Source organism: Mustela nigripes, chromosome 3 (genome assembly GCF_022355385.1).
Source record: "Mustela nigripes isolate SB6536 chromosome 3, MUSNIG.SB6536, whole genome shotgun sequence".
NCBI lineage: Eukaryota > Metazoa > Chordata > Mammalia > Carnivora > Mustelidae > Mustela > Mustela nigripes.
In genome coordinates, this window is record NC_081559.1 from 163,457,437 (window position 1) to 163,474,171 (window position 16,735).

At 41.5% G+C, this 16,735-nt stretch overlaps 1 protein-coding gene across 1 annotated transcript in view; it reads left to right on the top strand.

Annotated features, from left to right (window-relative positions):
- ATP6V1C1 (ATPase H+ transporting V1 subunit C1) overlaps positions 1-11,405 on the top strand; it is a 39,602-nt gene extending 28,197 nt beyond the window's left edge. Inside the window, exons 9-14 of the mRNA XM_059394965.1 lie at positions 5,471-5,563; positions 5,653-5,746; positions 7,365-7,462; positions 8,288-8,414; positions 9,987-10,078; positions 10,945-11,405. Coding sequence (XP_059250948.1) covers positions 5,471-5,563; positions 5,653-5,746; positions 7,365-7,462; positions 8,288-8,414; positions 9,987-10,078; positions 10,945-10,954 — 514 coding nt within the window. The 3' untranslated portion in view covers positions 10,955-11,405. The remainder of the gene's footprint in view (positions 1-5,470; positions 5,564-5,652; positions 5,747-7,364; positions 7,463-8,287; positions 8,415-9,986; positions 10,079-10,944) is intronic.
- Positions 11,406-16,735: the final 5,330 nt, after the last annotated feature.

Below are 16,735 nucleotides of genomic sequence, written 5' to 3' on the forward strand. Positions count from 1 at the left end.
TGAGTCCTTACTCTTGGGAGCAGTGAAGATGAAAGTGAAATTGCAAGGTAGAAGAATGAATTGAAAAATACGGTCTTCAAATCTGAAGGAGATAATTTCACTTAAAAAATGCTTAGAATCCAGCTATTTGTAAAGTATTCTACTTAAGTCTTAAAATCACTGGACACTTTTGAACTCCCAGCATTGTTGTATGGAGAAGCACGGGGCTGTGTGTCAGTGCTGTGCACAGGTATGGCCAAGAAAGTGGAGGCTGGGCTGCTGTTCTGCTTCTTGTTGGAAAAACTGTTCAGAGACAGATGTTTTTCACTTGTACTCAGGATTGCCACTTTCCTTTTTGTGTTTTTCCTTGTGAAGGTAGTCTGACCAGGTCCGATGACTAGTTAACTTTGGCCTTTTCTGTGTTATTGGATACAGTACCACAGATGCATTGGTGCCCCCCAGAGGTTTCTGGTGAGGGAGCTAGAGGAACCCAGCTACAAAAGCCTACGAAAACCTGTACTTGCCAGTGCAAAGAAAAGTTTTCCCTGTCTTTCAGAGCAGGGATTGCAAAGATAACTTTTTTATTTTTTTAAGATTTTATTTAGTTGACAGAGAGAGATCACAAGTGGACAGAGAGGCAAGCAGAGAGAGAGGAGGAAGCAGGCTCCCCGCGGAGCAGAGAGCCCGATGTGGGTCTCGATCCCAGGACCCTGAGATCATGACCTGACTGAAGGCAGAGGCTTAACCCACTGAGCCACCCAGGTGCCCCCAAAGATAACTTTTATGAAGAAAGGCAGGAGAGATGCCTTGGCAGTGACATAGATTAATTAAGGCGCAGAGAAGATGGCAGTTCTGAGTTTTAGGACCAAGCTAAGAAGTCCAAAGCAGCGGGTAGAGCGCTGAGCTCCAGAAGCAAGGCTACCCACACGGGTGACTGAAAATGCCGTGAAATGTCTGGAAGACATGGCCATTTCCTTAAGGCCTGGTTACGCCTGCGTGAGGTTAGTGCTCCTACTGTGAAACAGCAGAACTAAAGGAAGCAGTGCGTTTGGGTCATTTATTTGAACCTAGTAAGACTGGTGCAGCCTCGGTTAAGCTAAACTAAGCTCCCTTCCAGGCATAGTCCAAGATGAAAAGATGGCACTCTCTTAACTCTTTCCTCTCCTTCTGGCTTTGATTTTGTTTCTGTGCCTTGATTTCATAATGTCACTTAAGGTCATGCTGGTTTTGGCTTGACTTGAAATGCCTCCAGCTTCTGGCTTCTCGTCTCCCCGATCCCTGCAGCTCACAAATCATCACCTCCCCTTGAGTTTTTTGTTGTCGTCGTTTATTTATTTGTTATTTTTTTTAAAAAGATTTGATTTATTTATTTGTCAGAGAGAGCACACAAGCGGGGGAAACAGCAGGCAGAGGGAGAAGCAGGCTTCCCGCTGAGCAGGGAGCCTGACGTGTGGGACTCAGTCCCAGGACCCCGGGATCATGACCTGAGCCCTCTTTCCATCTTTCCTACTGTCCCAGAACCTGCTCTTTGACCTTGTCCACATCTCTAGTCCCTATCCCTTTGCTCTGACATTGTTGATTTCCTCCAGCCATGCTTCCTCTCCCGCTGAGCCTGGACTCTCTAGTGATCACTTTAGCTATTGTTGTCTTGCCTGCACCATCATCTCTGCCCCTGTGACCTCCTGCACATTCCCTCCCTGAATTATTCTGTAATGCAGCCTGCGGGCTTTTACACGTGAATTGCCTGAGTGAGCTCGAGAGAATCTGGTAGCCCTGAGTATTGGCAAGTCTAGACGTGGACTCTTCTGTCTTAGTGGGAGGGCCTGTTCTTCTGTCAGCGCCTTTTCAGCCACACCCAGGGCTCTGACCGCTGCCTGCAGCTTTGGGACTGTGAAGTCTCCATTCGTAGCCTGGCTGACCCCATAGTTTCACTCTCACACCTGGGTGCCTCCTGGACACTATACATATCTGCGCCATGAATAGGCGCGTAACTGTGAATAGGACATTATCCCCCCGAATCTCAGCCTCAGTCGCCCCCCTTCTTGTAGTGTGTGGCAGCAGCATGTGCCTAGTTACCAAACCAGACCATGGTAGTCAGTCATTTTGGACTCGTATCTCTCCCTCCCGACCTGCCCTCCCACGACCCAGTCTAACAGCCGTGTTATTTCTACCTCCAGTCGCATTTGGTTGACTCATACAAAATTGCTGTTTTGTAGGTCAAAAATGGTCAGGTACCAACAACTTCTTACGGTTCAACTGACTTTAACTCCCCCCACCCGCCCCCAGCTGCAGCCGCTGCTTCTCCATCTCTGGCCTGGACTGTTGGAATTGCGGTCAGCTCGTCCCCTCTGTCTCCGCTCTTCTCTTCCCTCTCAGCAGCCTCCTGCCTTGGTGCCGTTCTCCCTTTGTGGTGTACCAGTCTATCACTGGCACACAAGCATGCACACACACCCCTCCCTGTACTCTGTTCAGCTGTGGCTGTTTCTGGCAGAGCCCCAAATGCGCCGGGTTCTTCCACACCCGTGTGCCTTTGCGTGGGGGGCTCTCCGGGCATGTTTTCTCCTTTGCCTTTCCCGCTTCCGGTTGGCATCACTGTGTTTGTGAAACTCTTTGATCTCCCCTGAGATGGTATCAGTTACCTTTTTGCCCTAATATGTCACATATATCTTCTGTTGTAACATTTGCAATTCTGTATTGTATTACTTATTTCTGTTTCCTGGATTAGACCCATGCTTTGAGGTCCGTGAACCAATTTGTCTTAGTTTTATTCCCAATACGTAACAAGAGCCGGTCACATTTATAGAGGCTCAGTACATGTTAAATGATTGAAAGTCCGTTATACCAAGGACTCATGGTTTGTTTTTTATAATGTTTGAAGGAATATCTTTTCTGGGGGTAGAAAGAAAAGCAAATGGTTTCATTTATTTTTTATTTTATTTATTTATTTTTATTTTATTTATTTATTTTTAAAAAAGATTTTATTTATTTATTTGACAGGCAGAGATTACAAGTAGGCAGAGAGGCAGGCAGAGAGAGAGAGGAGGAAGCAGGCTCCCCGCTGAGCAGAGAGCCCAATGCGGGGCTTGATCCCAGGACTCTGGGACCATGACCTGAGCCGAAGGCAGAGGCTTTAACCCACTGAGCCACCCAGGCACCCCCATTTATTTTTTCTTAATAAGGTAGCATAGCAGGATTTAGTCCTAAGACTGAATTTTTAATCTTGGCTTCTTCACCATAAGGATTTTGAATAAGCCAAACAGCTTTGCTGTGACCCAGGTCTCTACATGGTAGACTGTGCTGCTCATTGTCACAGAGCTGTGGCAGACATCAGGTGCTTTTCAAATGGTCTTTAAAACGGCAAAGTACGGTGTGAATTTAGAAGATAACTATGGTAGTGGAGGAATATTGTTAGGGGTCTGCACTCACCTGTCAGATTGGATTTGGATTTTTTTGGATCACAGTGTGCATTTTACGGAGGTAAGCCTGGGAGACCTGAAGATCATGAAAGATTCGTTACTGAGTTTTGTCCGCTTGGTAGCTGCCTTGCCTTGGATTTGATAGGCACCGGGAGCAAGAACTAAGGGTAACAGTTTTGAGAGAGCACCATTTATTTATTTATTTATTAAATTTAAATTTTTGTTTTTTCTTTAGGATTTTATTTGAGAGTGAGTAAAGGAGAGCACTAGCAGGGGAAGCAGCAGGCAGAGGCAGGGGGAGAAGCAGACTCCCTACTGGGCAGGGAGCCTGACGCCTGACTTAATTCCAGGATCCCAGGGTCATGACGTGAGCTGAAGGCAGATGCTTAACTAACTGAGCCACCCAGGCACCCTAATTCTTACATTTTTAAAATAATTTATTTTTAAATGCTCTCCACACCCAATGTGCGGCTTGAACTCACAAGATCCAGGGTCACACACTCTAGCTTTGCTGGCAGAGCCAGCCAGAGAGGACACCTTTCTTTCTTTTTCTTTCTTTCTTTTTTTTTTTTTTAAGAGAGGGAGCGGGGAAGTGGCAGAGGAAGAGAGAGAAGGGACCCAGAGACCCCTAAGCAGGCTCCACTCGCAGCTCAGAGCCCAGTAGGGGGCTTGTTCTTGGCAATCCTGAGATTGTGACCTGAGCCCAAATCAGGAGTTGGACGCTTAACTGACTGAGCCACACAGGAGCCCAAGAGGGCACCTCTTTGAAAAGGAAGTTTTAATGTCCCAGATCCAGAGTAGCTGAGTTTCTCTCTGTTAGCGATGCCAGTGATCAGTCCTCCCAGAGGCACGTGCCGGTCCTGCTGCTGGAGAGGTAGACCAAGAGCCAGGTTGCCTCCGTTCTTACAGCCGTTCTGCCATTAAGTATTGTCACTGCCTCCTGAATTTACCTGAATTGACTGCTAACCAGGCAGTTCTTAGACTTCTTGGAAAAACTAAACTTGCTTTTTTTTTTCCTTCTCCCTCATATTTAGTAAAGTATCTTTGAATTCCACAAGCACTCAGGTTTGTAAAATACTATTTTTGGGGATTTCAGAAGTTCCACATTGTAAATAAAAACTAAACAAACAAAAAAACCTAATACTTGGAAAGTAGAAGGGAAAAGAGACCCCTCCATATAAAATTAAGTGATACTCCTGCCCCAGCCTCATCACTGTTGAACAATTCAGTGTATGGCTTTGTAGACCCTGCCTGTGGGATTCTCTACATTGGTAGCTGTAGGTAACTTGAAAGCCAAGCGGGAGTCCTGGTATGCACGAACAGTATGGTTTGCCTTTCCAAACGGCTTTTCCCCATAGGAATTTATATGACAGTTAAAATTTCCCTACAGTTATGTCTGGGAAAGTATTTCCAGTGATGTCCGTGAGACCCATGACTGGATAGAAGTTCTCACCTCGCTGGGATTCTTCTAGAGCCTAGGAGAAAGCCCTGAGATGCAGAAAAGTGTTTTGTCAAAGGATATTTAGACCGTTGCCTTTGTCTGTTTTTGAGTTAGGATGTTGGGGGCAGCGGGGAAGGAAGGATCTGAGGTAGGAGGTATTGGCAGTGTAGAGAAGGTGAGCCAGGCCTTCATGGGCTGGGCAGGGTTGGGCTGGGCTGGAGAGAGGTAGAGAGAATTTGGTTTCCAGAAGAGAAGAACGTACTTATTAGCAAGGAAGCAGGGAGCCTCTGGAATAAAGTAGTTACTGATTTTGCCACATCTGGCCTGGCACTGATAGATGGGAAAGCATGGTTTTTAGAGTTTGGACATTTAACTTGATTAAATGTTGGAGTTCATTGGGTTAGGAAGAGGCAGATGGCATAGGGCTGTTAAGGCTTTGTAAAGTTACATATCATAAACATGGAGTGCCCAGAGTGTCTAGGGCAGTACAAGTAGTTAGCCTGGAGGTGGTTTGGGAAGGGCTGCCACACCCTACTGTTCCTCCTCCTCCTGTTTGTGAATTCTGCCCTCAGTGTGAAAGAGAGCAATCAATATAAAGCTTTAAATGGACTTTTTTGGGTTTTTTTCCCCATAGTGTTCTCTCCGAGGACCAAGACAGTTATCTCTGTAATGTCACCTTGTTCAGGAAGGCAGTTGATGACTTCAGACACAAAGCCAGGGAGAACAAGTAAGATTATTATTTTTTGTTTTTTAATTTGTTGGATCTCCTATATACACAGTGTGGACAATTTTGTTTCTCCCCCACTCCAAATTCAGATTCATTGTTCGTGACTTCCAGTATAATGAAGAGGAGATGAAAGCAGATAAAGAAGAAATGAACAGGCTTTCTACCGACAAGAAAAAGCAGTTTGTATGTGTTCTTTTTTTTTTTTTTTTAAGAATTTATTTATTTATTTGACAGAGATCACAAGTAGGCAGAAAGGCAGGCAGAGAGAGAGAGGAGGAAAGCAGGCTCCCCGCTGAGCAGAGAGGCCGATGGGGGCTCGACCCCAGGACCCTGGGATCATGACCTGAGCTGAAGGCAGAGGTTTTAACCTACTGAGCCACCCAGGTGCTCCATATGTGTTCTTAATATTTAGTATTATCAGTGTTAAGCAGAAGAAAAGACAGTATTGCTATTTCCTTTTTATTTAAAAGAGAAAACTGATTTTACTTTAAGACATTTGAGTTTAGTTACTTTTTCTCTTAACCAAAATGAATTTTCTCTAAGCAAACTTAGATCTTGAAAATCCATGCCTTAAAGGTAATTACTCCATCCAAATCTGTATCAGGAATTAATTTTAAATGCAATGTAGTGAGGTATTATTTTAACTAAGTAGTAGTTCTTTCAGGAAGAATTTTCATTTCCTTGTGGCAAATTTTTTTTAATGCTGCAATATGATACTGAAGCAATTTCTTTTTAAACCACTGGAGAGTTTCTATGTTTGAGGCAGAATTGGGAAGGGAGGTGGAGAAATGACAAGGGAAGGTGGTGTCAACTCTCTTGTCATCTTTGAGTGCTGGATTACTGTGAAGACTAGAAGCTTGCATGAAAGGGGTGATAAGTGAAAATTTCTTTCTCTTGTAAGGCAAGAGAAAATAAAAACAAATCCCATTTAAAATTATTCCTAAGTACTTATAAACCATAGCATCTCCATTGGAGAAAACTAACCCTAACCAAGTAATGCCCAGTAGAACCAACTTATTAAGAAGGTCCGGAGCCTTTTTAAAGAACAGATACTTGAACCAAAGATTTTCACATTGTCTTGTCCTTTTTGCTTAAATTAATTGGTTGGTACGTCAAATGAAACTAACGATGTTCACTAAATAATTCAGCCAAACTGATCATGTATGTCTTTTATGTACTGAAAGGCAGTATTAAGTTATTTTAAAATCTGTTTAAAGGAGTGTTTTTATTTAGTACTGGAAACTATACCAAATATTTTAAGTTCAAAGAGAAGTTATCCTACATAATAGAATCATTAAAAATTCAGAATGTGAAGAGGTTTAAGGGATCTAGATCAACAGGCCTGATACTGTATGAAAAAATTAAGACCTAGAGATATGTATTAAATAACTTAATAAGTCACTATTTATCCTGTCCCTGAGGAGTTGTTTATAAGTTGAATCCTATTTTAAATGTCTGGCATGTATTGCACTAAGTTTTTTATATTTTGGTTTTCAAGTCTAGGACATACCTATATTGTATATCAGTTTAAACTGCTTTCATTAAAATTTATGCCTTTTTCTGTGTACTGAAATAGATTCCATGAATTTTGGTGTCTGCTAAGGTTATAGTGTAGTGGCTAACCTTTTAATCTTATTTAAGGTGAAGTGTTTGAAACATTTTTAAAGTGAATTATTATGTGATTTAATTCTCCTCTAAATTCTTACTGGATAGTCACTCCTTTAAAAATACTTGATTTATTTATTTCTAATTGCCATTTTCAAGACCAAATTTGTGGTGATTTTCTTTTTCCTTTTTATAGGGACCACTTGTACGGTGGCTGAAAGTAAATTTCAGTGAGGCGTTTATTGCGTGGATTCATGTGAAAGCATTGAGGGTTTTTGTTGAGTCTGTTTTAAGGTAAAGAAAGTTGATCAAGAAACTTGGAAATGAAGGGTTTATGGATCCCTTTACATTAGACCTCTTTGTTACAACAGTCGTAATAGGAAATTGATGGAGAGAAACCAAAAGGACAACCATGAGAGAGAGATTGTCAGTATCCTACCTTCATATTAGTCTTGTCCTTGATGCCAGGTTTGGAAAAAGGGATCCATACTACTATACTCCCTGGTTCGTTGCTGGTGTAAAGTTAAAAGTAGATTATAAAGTATTTAGCTAATATTTGTTTAAAAGATCTTTCACATACTTTACATGTAGTTTGGTACTTGGTATACTAATGGTTTATTTGAAATCACTGTTTCATATTAACCTAGAGTCATTTATCATTTTGAGATACTTAAAAATGTCAATCATCTTATGATCCTCTATATATTTTGCTCATATTAAAAGTAGTTCAAAATAGTTAATCTGTAGCTGTATTTGCCATTTGTAAATTTCATTGACTTTTCAAGATGTAATTGTATTATTTCCTTATCATGAAGGTGTCTCCTAAGCGTACATATTATTGCCGAGGGTATTCATAGATTAAAAATCGAAGAGTAATTAAAAGTAAATTCTAATAGGCAGTGGGCTCTCATTTTAAGGTAAGATTTCTAGTGGACAGTGAGGACCAGAGAAGATTGAGTTTCTCTGTATATTAGTTGAGCTTGTCCTTAAAATGAGGTACCTTCTCTCTATTAACTGATTAAAGAAGACTACGAGAATATACGAGAATATTTACTTTGAAAAGAAAATCTCTTTATATGTTTACTTGTGTTACGTACTGAACATTTGCTTCCTGAAAAGGTATGGCTTGCCAGTGAACTTCCAAGCAATGCTCCTTCAGCCCAATAAGAAAACAGTGAAGAAACTAAGAGAAGTATTACACGAACTGTACAAACATCTAGACAGCAGCGCGGCGGCCATTATTGATGTAAGCACTTATTTAGGTGCCTTGGAGGAGCAACTGGAATGAATTTCAGAAAAAAATTATTGGAAGGAGATAAATGGAAAAGGGATAGTAAATATTGTTTATTAAATCTTTTTTTTTTTTTTTATTACTTTGAGGTCCTCAGTTAATTTGTTAGATAAACACAGCAGGTAATTGACATTGTTTACTGTGTTTTATACTAGTTAGAGCAGTGCTTTTGCTTCTACGCCAGTCATTGTCTTGCTATAGATCAGATGTTTATAGCTGCAGAAGTAAAGAAGCAAGCAGCAATACTATCCTACTTGTTTACCAAAGTTAATAAATTTCAGAGAAGAAGATAATAAGTAGGTAATTCAGTTGTATTTGGGACAAGTAGCAAAGTCAGTATAGGAGTATTTTAAAGGGAGCTACCATTTTTCTAAACCGGTATGTTTCTATCTTACTTCAGACGGTGGGTGTAAGCAAAGTGTGTTTTCAGACAGTATAAGCAAACTCTTGCTGATGTTTAAAACTGTAGTGGGTTTTTATTTCAAATAATCTTGAATTTTTTCCTTTTTAGGATGGTAGTACCTTACATTTACATTAATTAGAACCCATGACACACCAGTTTTTCTTGATAGAAGTAAATGCAGGAAATTACTTTCTACATTTTCATGTAATTGTCAAGAAAATACATGAGGTTCAACTACTGATACCTAATTTCCTACCAGTATATATATATATATTTTTTTTAATCCAGGTCAGTTTTTTATTCTATTTATTTATTTATTTATTTATTTATTTATTTATGTCAGAGAGAGCGAGCACAGGCAGACAGAGTGGCAGGCAGAGGCAGAGGGAGAAGCAGGCTTCCTGCTGAGCAAGGAGCCCGATGTGGGACTCGATCCCAGGATGCTGGGATCATGACCCAAGCCAAAGGCAGCCACTTAAGCAACTGAGCCACCCAGGCATTCCCTTACCAAGTATATTCTTTTTTCGTTTAAGATTTTATTTATTTGAGAGAGGGCGAGAGAGCATGAGTGGAGGGGAGAAGCAGAGGAAAGGGAGAAGCAGACTTCCCACTGATCATGGAACCAACTTGGGGCTCGATCCCAGGACCCTGAGATCACAACCCAAGCCAAAGGCAGACACCCAAGTCTACCAAGTCACCCAGGCACCCCTCCCACCAATATATTCTTAAAACATTCATAGTTAGTAAGTGATATCATTAAAATCGTACTTGGTTTTCTTCTATTCAACATTTTAAGAAGCCACATGCCCCGTAAACTGAAGACCCCAAGCCTGAGATTTAAAAAGTAATTTTATACATTATGCATAAAAAAGGATCATAGGGTCATGGTTAAACACATACAGGGTTTGGAGTCTGTGAGGGCTTAAATCTGGCTTTACTACCCACTGTGTTTCCTCATTGGCAAAATAGGAGTAATAATGCCCAAGTCGGATTAAATTAGCATAAACATCTACACCTAGTGCCAGCGTAGGTGTTCAGTCAGAAGGTAAATGGTAATACTTAATTTTTTCTTCCCTTTGATTTCTGTCAGTACTCATTTGGATAACTTTCCTGTTTTTCTGTAGGCTCCTATGGATATTCCAGGCTTAAACCTGAGTCAACAGGAATACTACCCCTATGTGTACTACAAGATTGATTGCAACTTGCTGGAATTCAAGTAAAAACAAGCTCCTTCCCAGACAATCCTGTCCTTGTGTTGGTGTAATCTAACAGAACTAGGCTGCAGTATGACAGTACTTTTAACTCCCTATTGCCCTTTGCTTGCTCCTGACCACTTTTCCTAGTGAGTTCTTCATAGTGGTCCATCTCTCAATATTTTCTTCTTAAATGTCTTATTTCTTTTTATTGATCAGGTCTGTAAATGTGTACTAAAAAAAAAAATCAGAGTTTATTTATAAACAGAATAGTTTATTTAAAGAGAAGGTCTTTCTTCATTGATATTGTGGTATGCATTAATTCCATTTGTTACTGTTGGGCACAAAAGCCTTGTTTACAAGGGAATGGTAAACGTTTGTACCATTTTGTTCACTGTATTTAGTAGACATAACTGTTCAGTAGTTACTGAATCATGATGTAACAAAATGTGATGATATTCAGGTATGTGCTTTCTGAATGTTTCAAATTCCAATCTGTGAGCACTGTTGACACCCACAGGAGAGAATAAAATTACCTGTGCAAAGGTGTATTGTGGTGTGTGTAACTTCGCAAGATAACGGTCCGGATTGAGAGGTTATAAAAGAGAGCAGAGCGCACTTACTGGGCCACTTCCAAACTTCTTCTCTGTACCGGGGGCCGACTGTTTGTGTCTGCCTTGCGTAGGATGTCAGTGTGCCAGTTCGGGGTCACAGCACAAATGTAAAGATTATTTTTCAATACATGATGGATATTTACGTCTGGACACTAGATTTTGAGTTCCCTTGAATAATTAGGAAGTAGGGCCAACTTCGAATAAAGTGTAGTGAAACCTTGCGGCTTCAGTCATTTGTTTTGTGTAAGTCCTGATTTTACATGTTTCCTTCCTAGGATTTTTTAACCAGACAAGCCTTCGTTTGGACCTGTATATCATTTATGACATCGTCTGAAAGGAGGCATTGTTTGCTGTAAAGATCTCTGAACTGGACGACTGAAGGAGCTTTTCCAGGAGGTTCTGTGACCATGCTCCCTTTCTGTGCACTCCCAGGCCTGCGGATGGGAGAAGGGAGTTAGTGTTTTAAGGGCATTTCTGAACTATTCTATTCCTTCTAGAAATTAGTCTCCCAAATCCTTTTTACTTCCAAATTTATGTTGTTATTTCAAAAGAAATTAACTTCAAACATACTCAGACTTCTAGAAGGTAAAAACTGAGAGATGATTCTGCCTGCCTGCACCCCCCCCCCCGATTTCTTCTCAAGGGAGTTGATGTATTCTTCCAGGCCTTTTTCTATGTATATATCACACACGTGCAAACCTAGTTTATTTTTAAATAAATGTAGGATCAGACTGCATATATTCTGTCACTTGCTGTTTTGCTTGCTAGTATGTCCAGAATCGCTAGATGGCAGTCTATCTAGAGCTTCCTCTTCCCCCGCCACTGGCTGCATGGTTTTCCATCGTGTATTTCCGCTATAAGATAGCTGACTGGCTGGATATTCGCGTTATTTTTTGGTTTTGCTCTTGACAAACACTGCTGCAGTAGATCTCCTTCTTCAGGTATCTTTAGTATGGAAATGTGTTAGTATTTCTGTCAGAGGGACCCTGGAAGCAGGCTTCATAGGCCGTAGGGTATGCATATTTAAAGTTTTGACACATACTGCCAAGTTCCCTATCAGAATTCTAAATTTAAGACATTTTGAGGATGCAGATTTTATTTTCAGTTTTCCTTTGGATAAGAGGTAGCTGAAAATTTTTGGTTTTGGTGTCAGAAAATTGTAGTTTTCTGTCTTTTTTTTGCAAGTATATTTTGTGTCTTCGTCTCTGGATAGTGGGCATAATCTGGGCTGGAGGCTATGTTTTTGGCATTGAAGAGCAAGCTGGTGGGCTGCGTGGTGACTTCTGGGTTTCACCTGGATGGTAACATTGTTCCAGTGCGGGTAGGTAAGGTCACTTCAAGTTTAAAATCCCAGTGTGTGTCAGGACTTTCACTGTAGTATCTCAGAGATGCAGAGTGGCTGAGATGTAGCCGTCCAGCTCTTGTGGAGCCCTGTGATCTCCATGCCCCAGCCCTCCTTCATAAAACGGGGGTAACCAGAGTGCCCGCCCAACAGGGCTGCTGTGCTAAGCGAAAGAGATCCCACTTGCATGTGTAGTGCTTTGAAATGGTGCCCGGTGAGTGCTTGAAGCGTGTACTCAGAATCCTAGATGAGTGCCTCCAGCTTCTTTTCACCATCAAGATTCATGACATTGTGGAGTTTGAAGGTTAGAAGGAAGTGATGTGTGTATAGAGTAGACTTTGTGGATGTAGCATAATGTTAAAGCAGTTTGAGTATCTCTGAGCTTCAGTACATGTTGGATTTTTTATATAAATTGTTAATGGGAGCTACTGTTCCTGAAAGGGGACTCTTCCAACTTTTCTTGCTTTGTTCAGAGTCTACTGGTTCTCCTCTAGGATGGGGCTCAGGTCAGTTTGAGATTCATTAGACATTTATTGGGCATCTGTTCGAGACCATTCTGCCAGTGTTCTCAGTACCTATTGCCTCATCCCTTCCCCATGTTTGTATTGGGGGGACTGGTGGTCCCCACTCTACTAGTGGAGGCTAGGGGCAAAGGACTTTAGTGAGTTTCTTTTCTTAGCTCTCACAGATTTTCGGTTAGAGTAAGTGTTCAAACCCATGGTTTCTGACTGCTGGGCTCTTTTGTCCATATCATGCCTCTTGCCCTCTATGGTGTCCTGTATGAGTGAGCCTCACACTTTTCCTTCAGCTTAATCCAAGAAAGACCGTGATGTAGAAAAGAAAAGTTACTAGATGTGGTTTATGAGATATTAAATTGTGCTGGTATTTGGAGGGAACGTAGGAGCGCAGATGTTCTTGTCGGTGATGGGTGATGATGTACCTGCTGCCTGCTACTCTCAGGAGCCCAAGTTCCTCAACCTGGAGCGTTTTCCTGCCTCCTGAAGTTGCTCTTGGACAGACACTGTGTGGTCTGGGAGGAAGACTCCCATGTAGTTTTTCTTTTCTTTTTTTCTTGTCTTTCCTAAATTCATTTATTTGACAGATCACAAGTAGGCAGAGAGACAGGCAGAGAGAGTGGAGGAAGCAGGCTCCCCGCTGAGCAGAGAGCCCAATTCAGGGCTTGATCCCAGGACTCTGGGATCATGACCTAAGCCAAAGGCAGAGGCTTTAACCCACTGAGCCACCCACGCGCCCCCCATGTAGCTTTGCAAACGAGCATATATCAAGTAATACCTTTCGAATAATACTTTGTGCATCACAGGTACTCTGCAAACATGAACTTTTCTTTGCTGTCACTTCAAATTTAAATACTCCAAATGTTAGAAATAAAATATAAATTGATCTAGATGTTTGTATTTTTATTTTTATTCTCAGCTGCTTCTGCCTTTCCCATCACTCCCCTCCTCTCCCCTCCTCTCTCTCCCCTCCTCTGCCCTCTCCTCTTAGCTCTTCTCTCTTCTTGCCTCTTCCCTCTCTCTCGTTCCTCTTTCCCTTCCTCCTTCCTTTCTTTCTTTCCTTGTTTTTTTTTCCTTAGAGTAACAGGGTGCCTGGGTGGTGCAGTCAGTTGAGTCTCTGACTCTTGGTTTCGATTCAGGTTATGATCCTTGAGGTCGTGAGATCAAGCCCTGTACTGGGCTCCACGCTCAGCGTGAAGTCTGCTTAAGACATTCTCCCCCGTCCTGCCCCTTCCTGCCACCCACCCCTGTTCTTTCTCTTTCTCTCTAAGATAATCTTTAAAAAAATCAGAGTGTCAGATGCACTTGGTTAAAGACCACATATACAAATATAGAATAGCTAATAATGAGAACCTTGCTATTGTCTAGGAAAAAAAGTGTTTCTTTTTTCTGTTAACATCAGTGAAAGATGGTTTATCCTAGGTCTGTAACTGTATTATGTTCTAAAGGAAGTGCATTGAAAACTTCCCTAATTTAGTTGTCTGTAATCTAAAGTTTACCCATTTCAGTAATGTAAACTTATTTAGGGTCTTTATTTTTCTAACCTAGATAGCTTTAGATTAATATATGAATGTGGAACGCCTGGGTAGCTCAGTTGCTTAAGCAGCTGCCTTCAGCTCAGGTCATGATCCAAGCGTCCTGGGATCGAGTCCCACATCGGGCTCCTTGCTCCGCAGGGAGCCTGCTTCTCCCTCTGACTCTGCCTTCCACTCTGTCTGCCTGTGCTCACTCTCTCTGACAGAAAAAAAAAAAAAAAAAGAATAGTTTCTGTCTTTGGGGCGCCTGGGTGGCTCAGTGGGTTAAAGCCTCTGCCTTCGGCTCAGGTCATGATCTCAGGGTCCTGGGATCGAGCCCCGCATCGGGCTCTCTGCTCAGCGGGGAGCCTGCTTTCCCCTTTCTCTCTACCTGCCTCTCTGCCTACTTGTGATCTCTGTCTGTCAAATAAATAAAATTAAAAAAATATATATATATGAATGTAATTCTGGTGGGGTTTTTTTGCCCACCAAGACTTTTATTTACCAGCACATTCACCTTTAAACTAGTTTTGGATCTGGGCCCCATGACTTGTGGGAGAAAAAGGGAACAAGGTTAAACCATGGAAGTAATCAGCAGTAGGAATAGCGATGGTTTAGTTGGAGAAGAGAGTGAAACAGGAGAAGCAGGACAACATCCTCCACACTGGGAATGGTTAAGATAATGCAAGAAGAAAATTTAAAACAAAGAAGTTCATGAGCAAACACAAACAGATTTTCCGACAGTTTAAAATTGAAATTGATTAGATCTACAGTGGTTCTTACTTGGGGAATTTAATAAAAATGCAGATTCGTTGCCCAGCTCCACAGGGATGTGGTTTGTAAGTCCTGTGTAGATCGAAGGAATAACCTACATTTTTAAACAAACACCCAGAAGATTCAGATGCTGGTGATAAGCCAGTTAAATGAGACGCCTTTGAGAGAATCTTCCCCTGAACCCCCAGATATAGGGTCGTTGGCTTAGGATTTGGGAGCATCTTGAGGTCTCGTTCAAATAGTGATTTCTCATTCACACAGGCGGCGTTCAGTAGGATCATTATGAAGAAATCAGCTTCTCCAGCTCTGCCACCTAAAGAAGCATTCTACATTATTAATCAACAGAACCAGAAAGTTCTGCCTCAGCAGAAACTCATCAGCGTAGATGTCCTCTACCCTTGCAAGGCCGTAGAATATCAAATTGTAATTTTTGCAAAAACTAAAGTGACCAAAATCACATTCCTATCCTTTTTTGAAAACCCAGTTTGGGTATGATTTATTTTGCTTATAAAAGTGGAAAAGAACAAGAGCAGATTTTCGAAGAATGGTTTGCATGAGGAAAGAAAGGGGTATTAAGTCAAAAGTGAAAAAGGTTGGGTGCAGCAAAGATTATTGTTGATGTTAGGTCAAAAAAGGAAACACTGTATAGATTTGAACTTGCAAATCATCTTTTCTTAAACCAGAGTATGAACAGAATCTCTCCAGAATATCAAATCCAAAGAGCAGCTTTGATGTATTTCACGGTTTTTCTAGTCATATGTGGATGACCTCTTTGGATAATCCTGTGACAGATCATTTTTAATTATCTTTTTCACCAATACAACTTGTCAGATTTTATATTTAACTAGGTGCATATTTGAGCTGATTCTCAGAGTACAGGTTTTAATGAATTGCTAGAAGCATGAAGTTAACTTGTTTCTTTAAAAAGGAATTGTGTTTTCGTGGGTCTACATTTCACCACAAGAGGGCGCCCTCGTGCCACTTAGAAGCAAACAGGTAGTTTATTCCCCCACGCTCCCTCGTGGTTGGTTATGAAACAGTCAATTTAGAGAAGCCCACAAACACCAAATAGTATTCTGATTCGGGATATTTTGTTATAAATTAATGTTACTAATATAAAGTTCTCAGAAAGTTCTAGGTAACTTCTATTCATTGTGACTTACTCCAGCCTGTGTGTCTGTGTGCATAGAAGCAATATTTAGAACCCAAACACTGGTGCTAGCCAGTGATGTTTTCCCCAAAGACAAAATGAAAAAAGTAAGGCTACATCGACATGTCTGTCCATCTGTGTGCACCTATGTTCATTTATTCAGCAAATTGAGCACGTACTATGAATCAGGCATAGTTTCAGTTACTGGGGGTGTGATGCTGAGCAGTTAAAAGGCACAGTGAGATGTGGGAAATGAGAAAAAAATACTGTAATTAGTGACCTGTGAAATCAGATGTCTGAAAACATCCCTGAGGATATCTTTCCAGAAAGTCAACCTGTAATATCAGTGAGTGAAGAATAGACTTTATTTACACCCTCCCTCCCCAGCCCCGAATACAACCCTACAGTTGGCCTGGTTCAGCACTGTCCAAAACAATTTTCCATGATGATGGACATTCTGTATCTCTGCCACCCACTGTGGTAGCCTCTGCCACATGGGGCCGTAGTCCACTTGAAATGTCTCTGCTGTGATTGAGGAAGTGCGTTCTTAATCTTTAATTAATGCAAATAACTATCTGTGGCCAGTGGCTACTGCACTGGCCAGCACAGGCCTAGCTGGTCATAAGTTTGAGTCGTGAGCTGCCTTGCCTTTGAGTTCCCAATATGCCCCATGTCCTTTGGCTTTATATGTTCCCGTAACTGGAAGAGCCAGCCTGGCTTCTGTTCACCCTGACTGCCAGATTTGATTTCCCTGCCAGCCTGAGACACGAG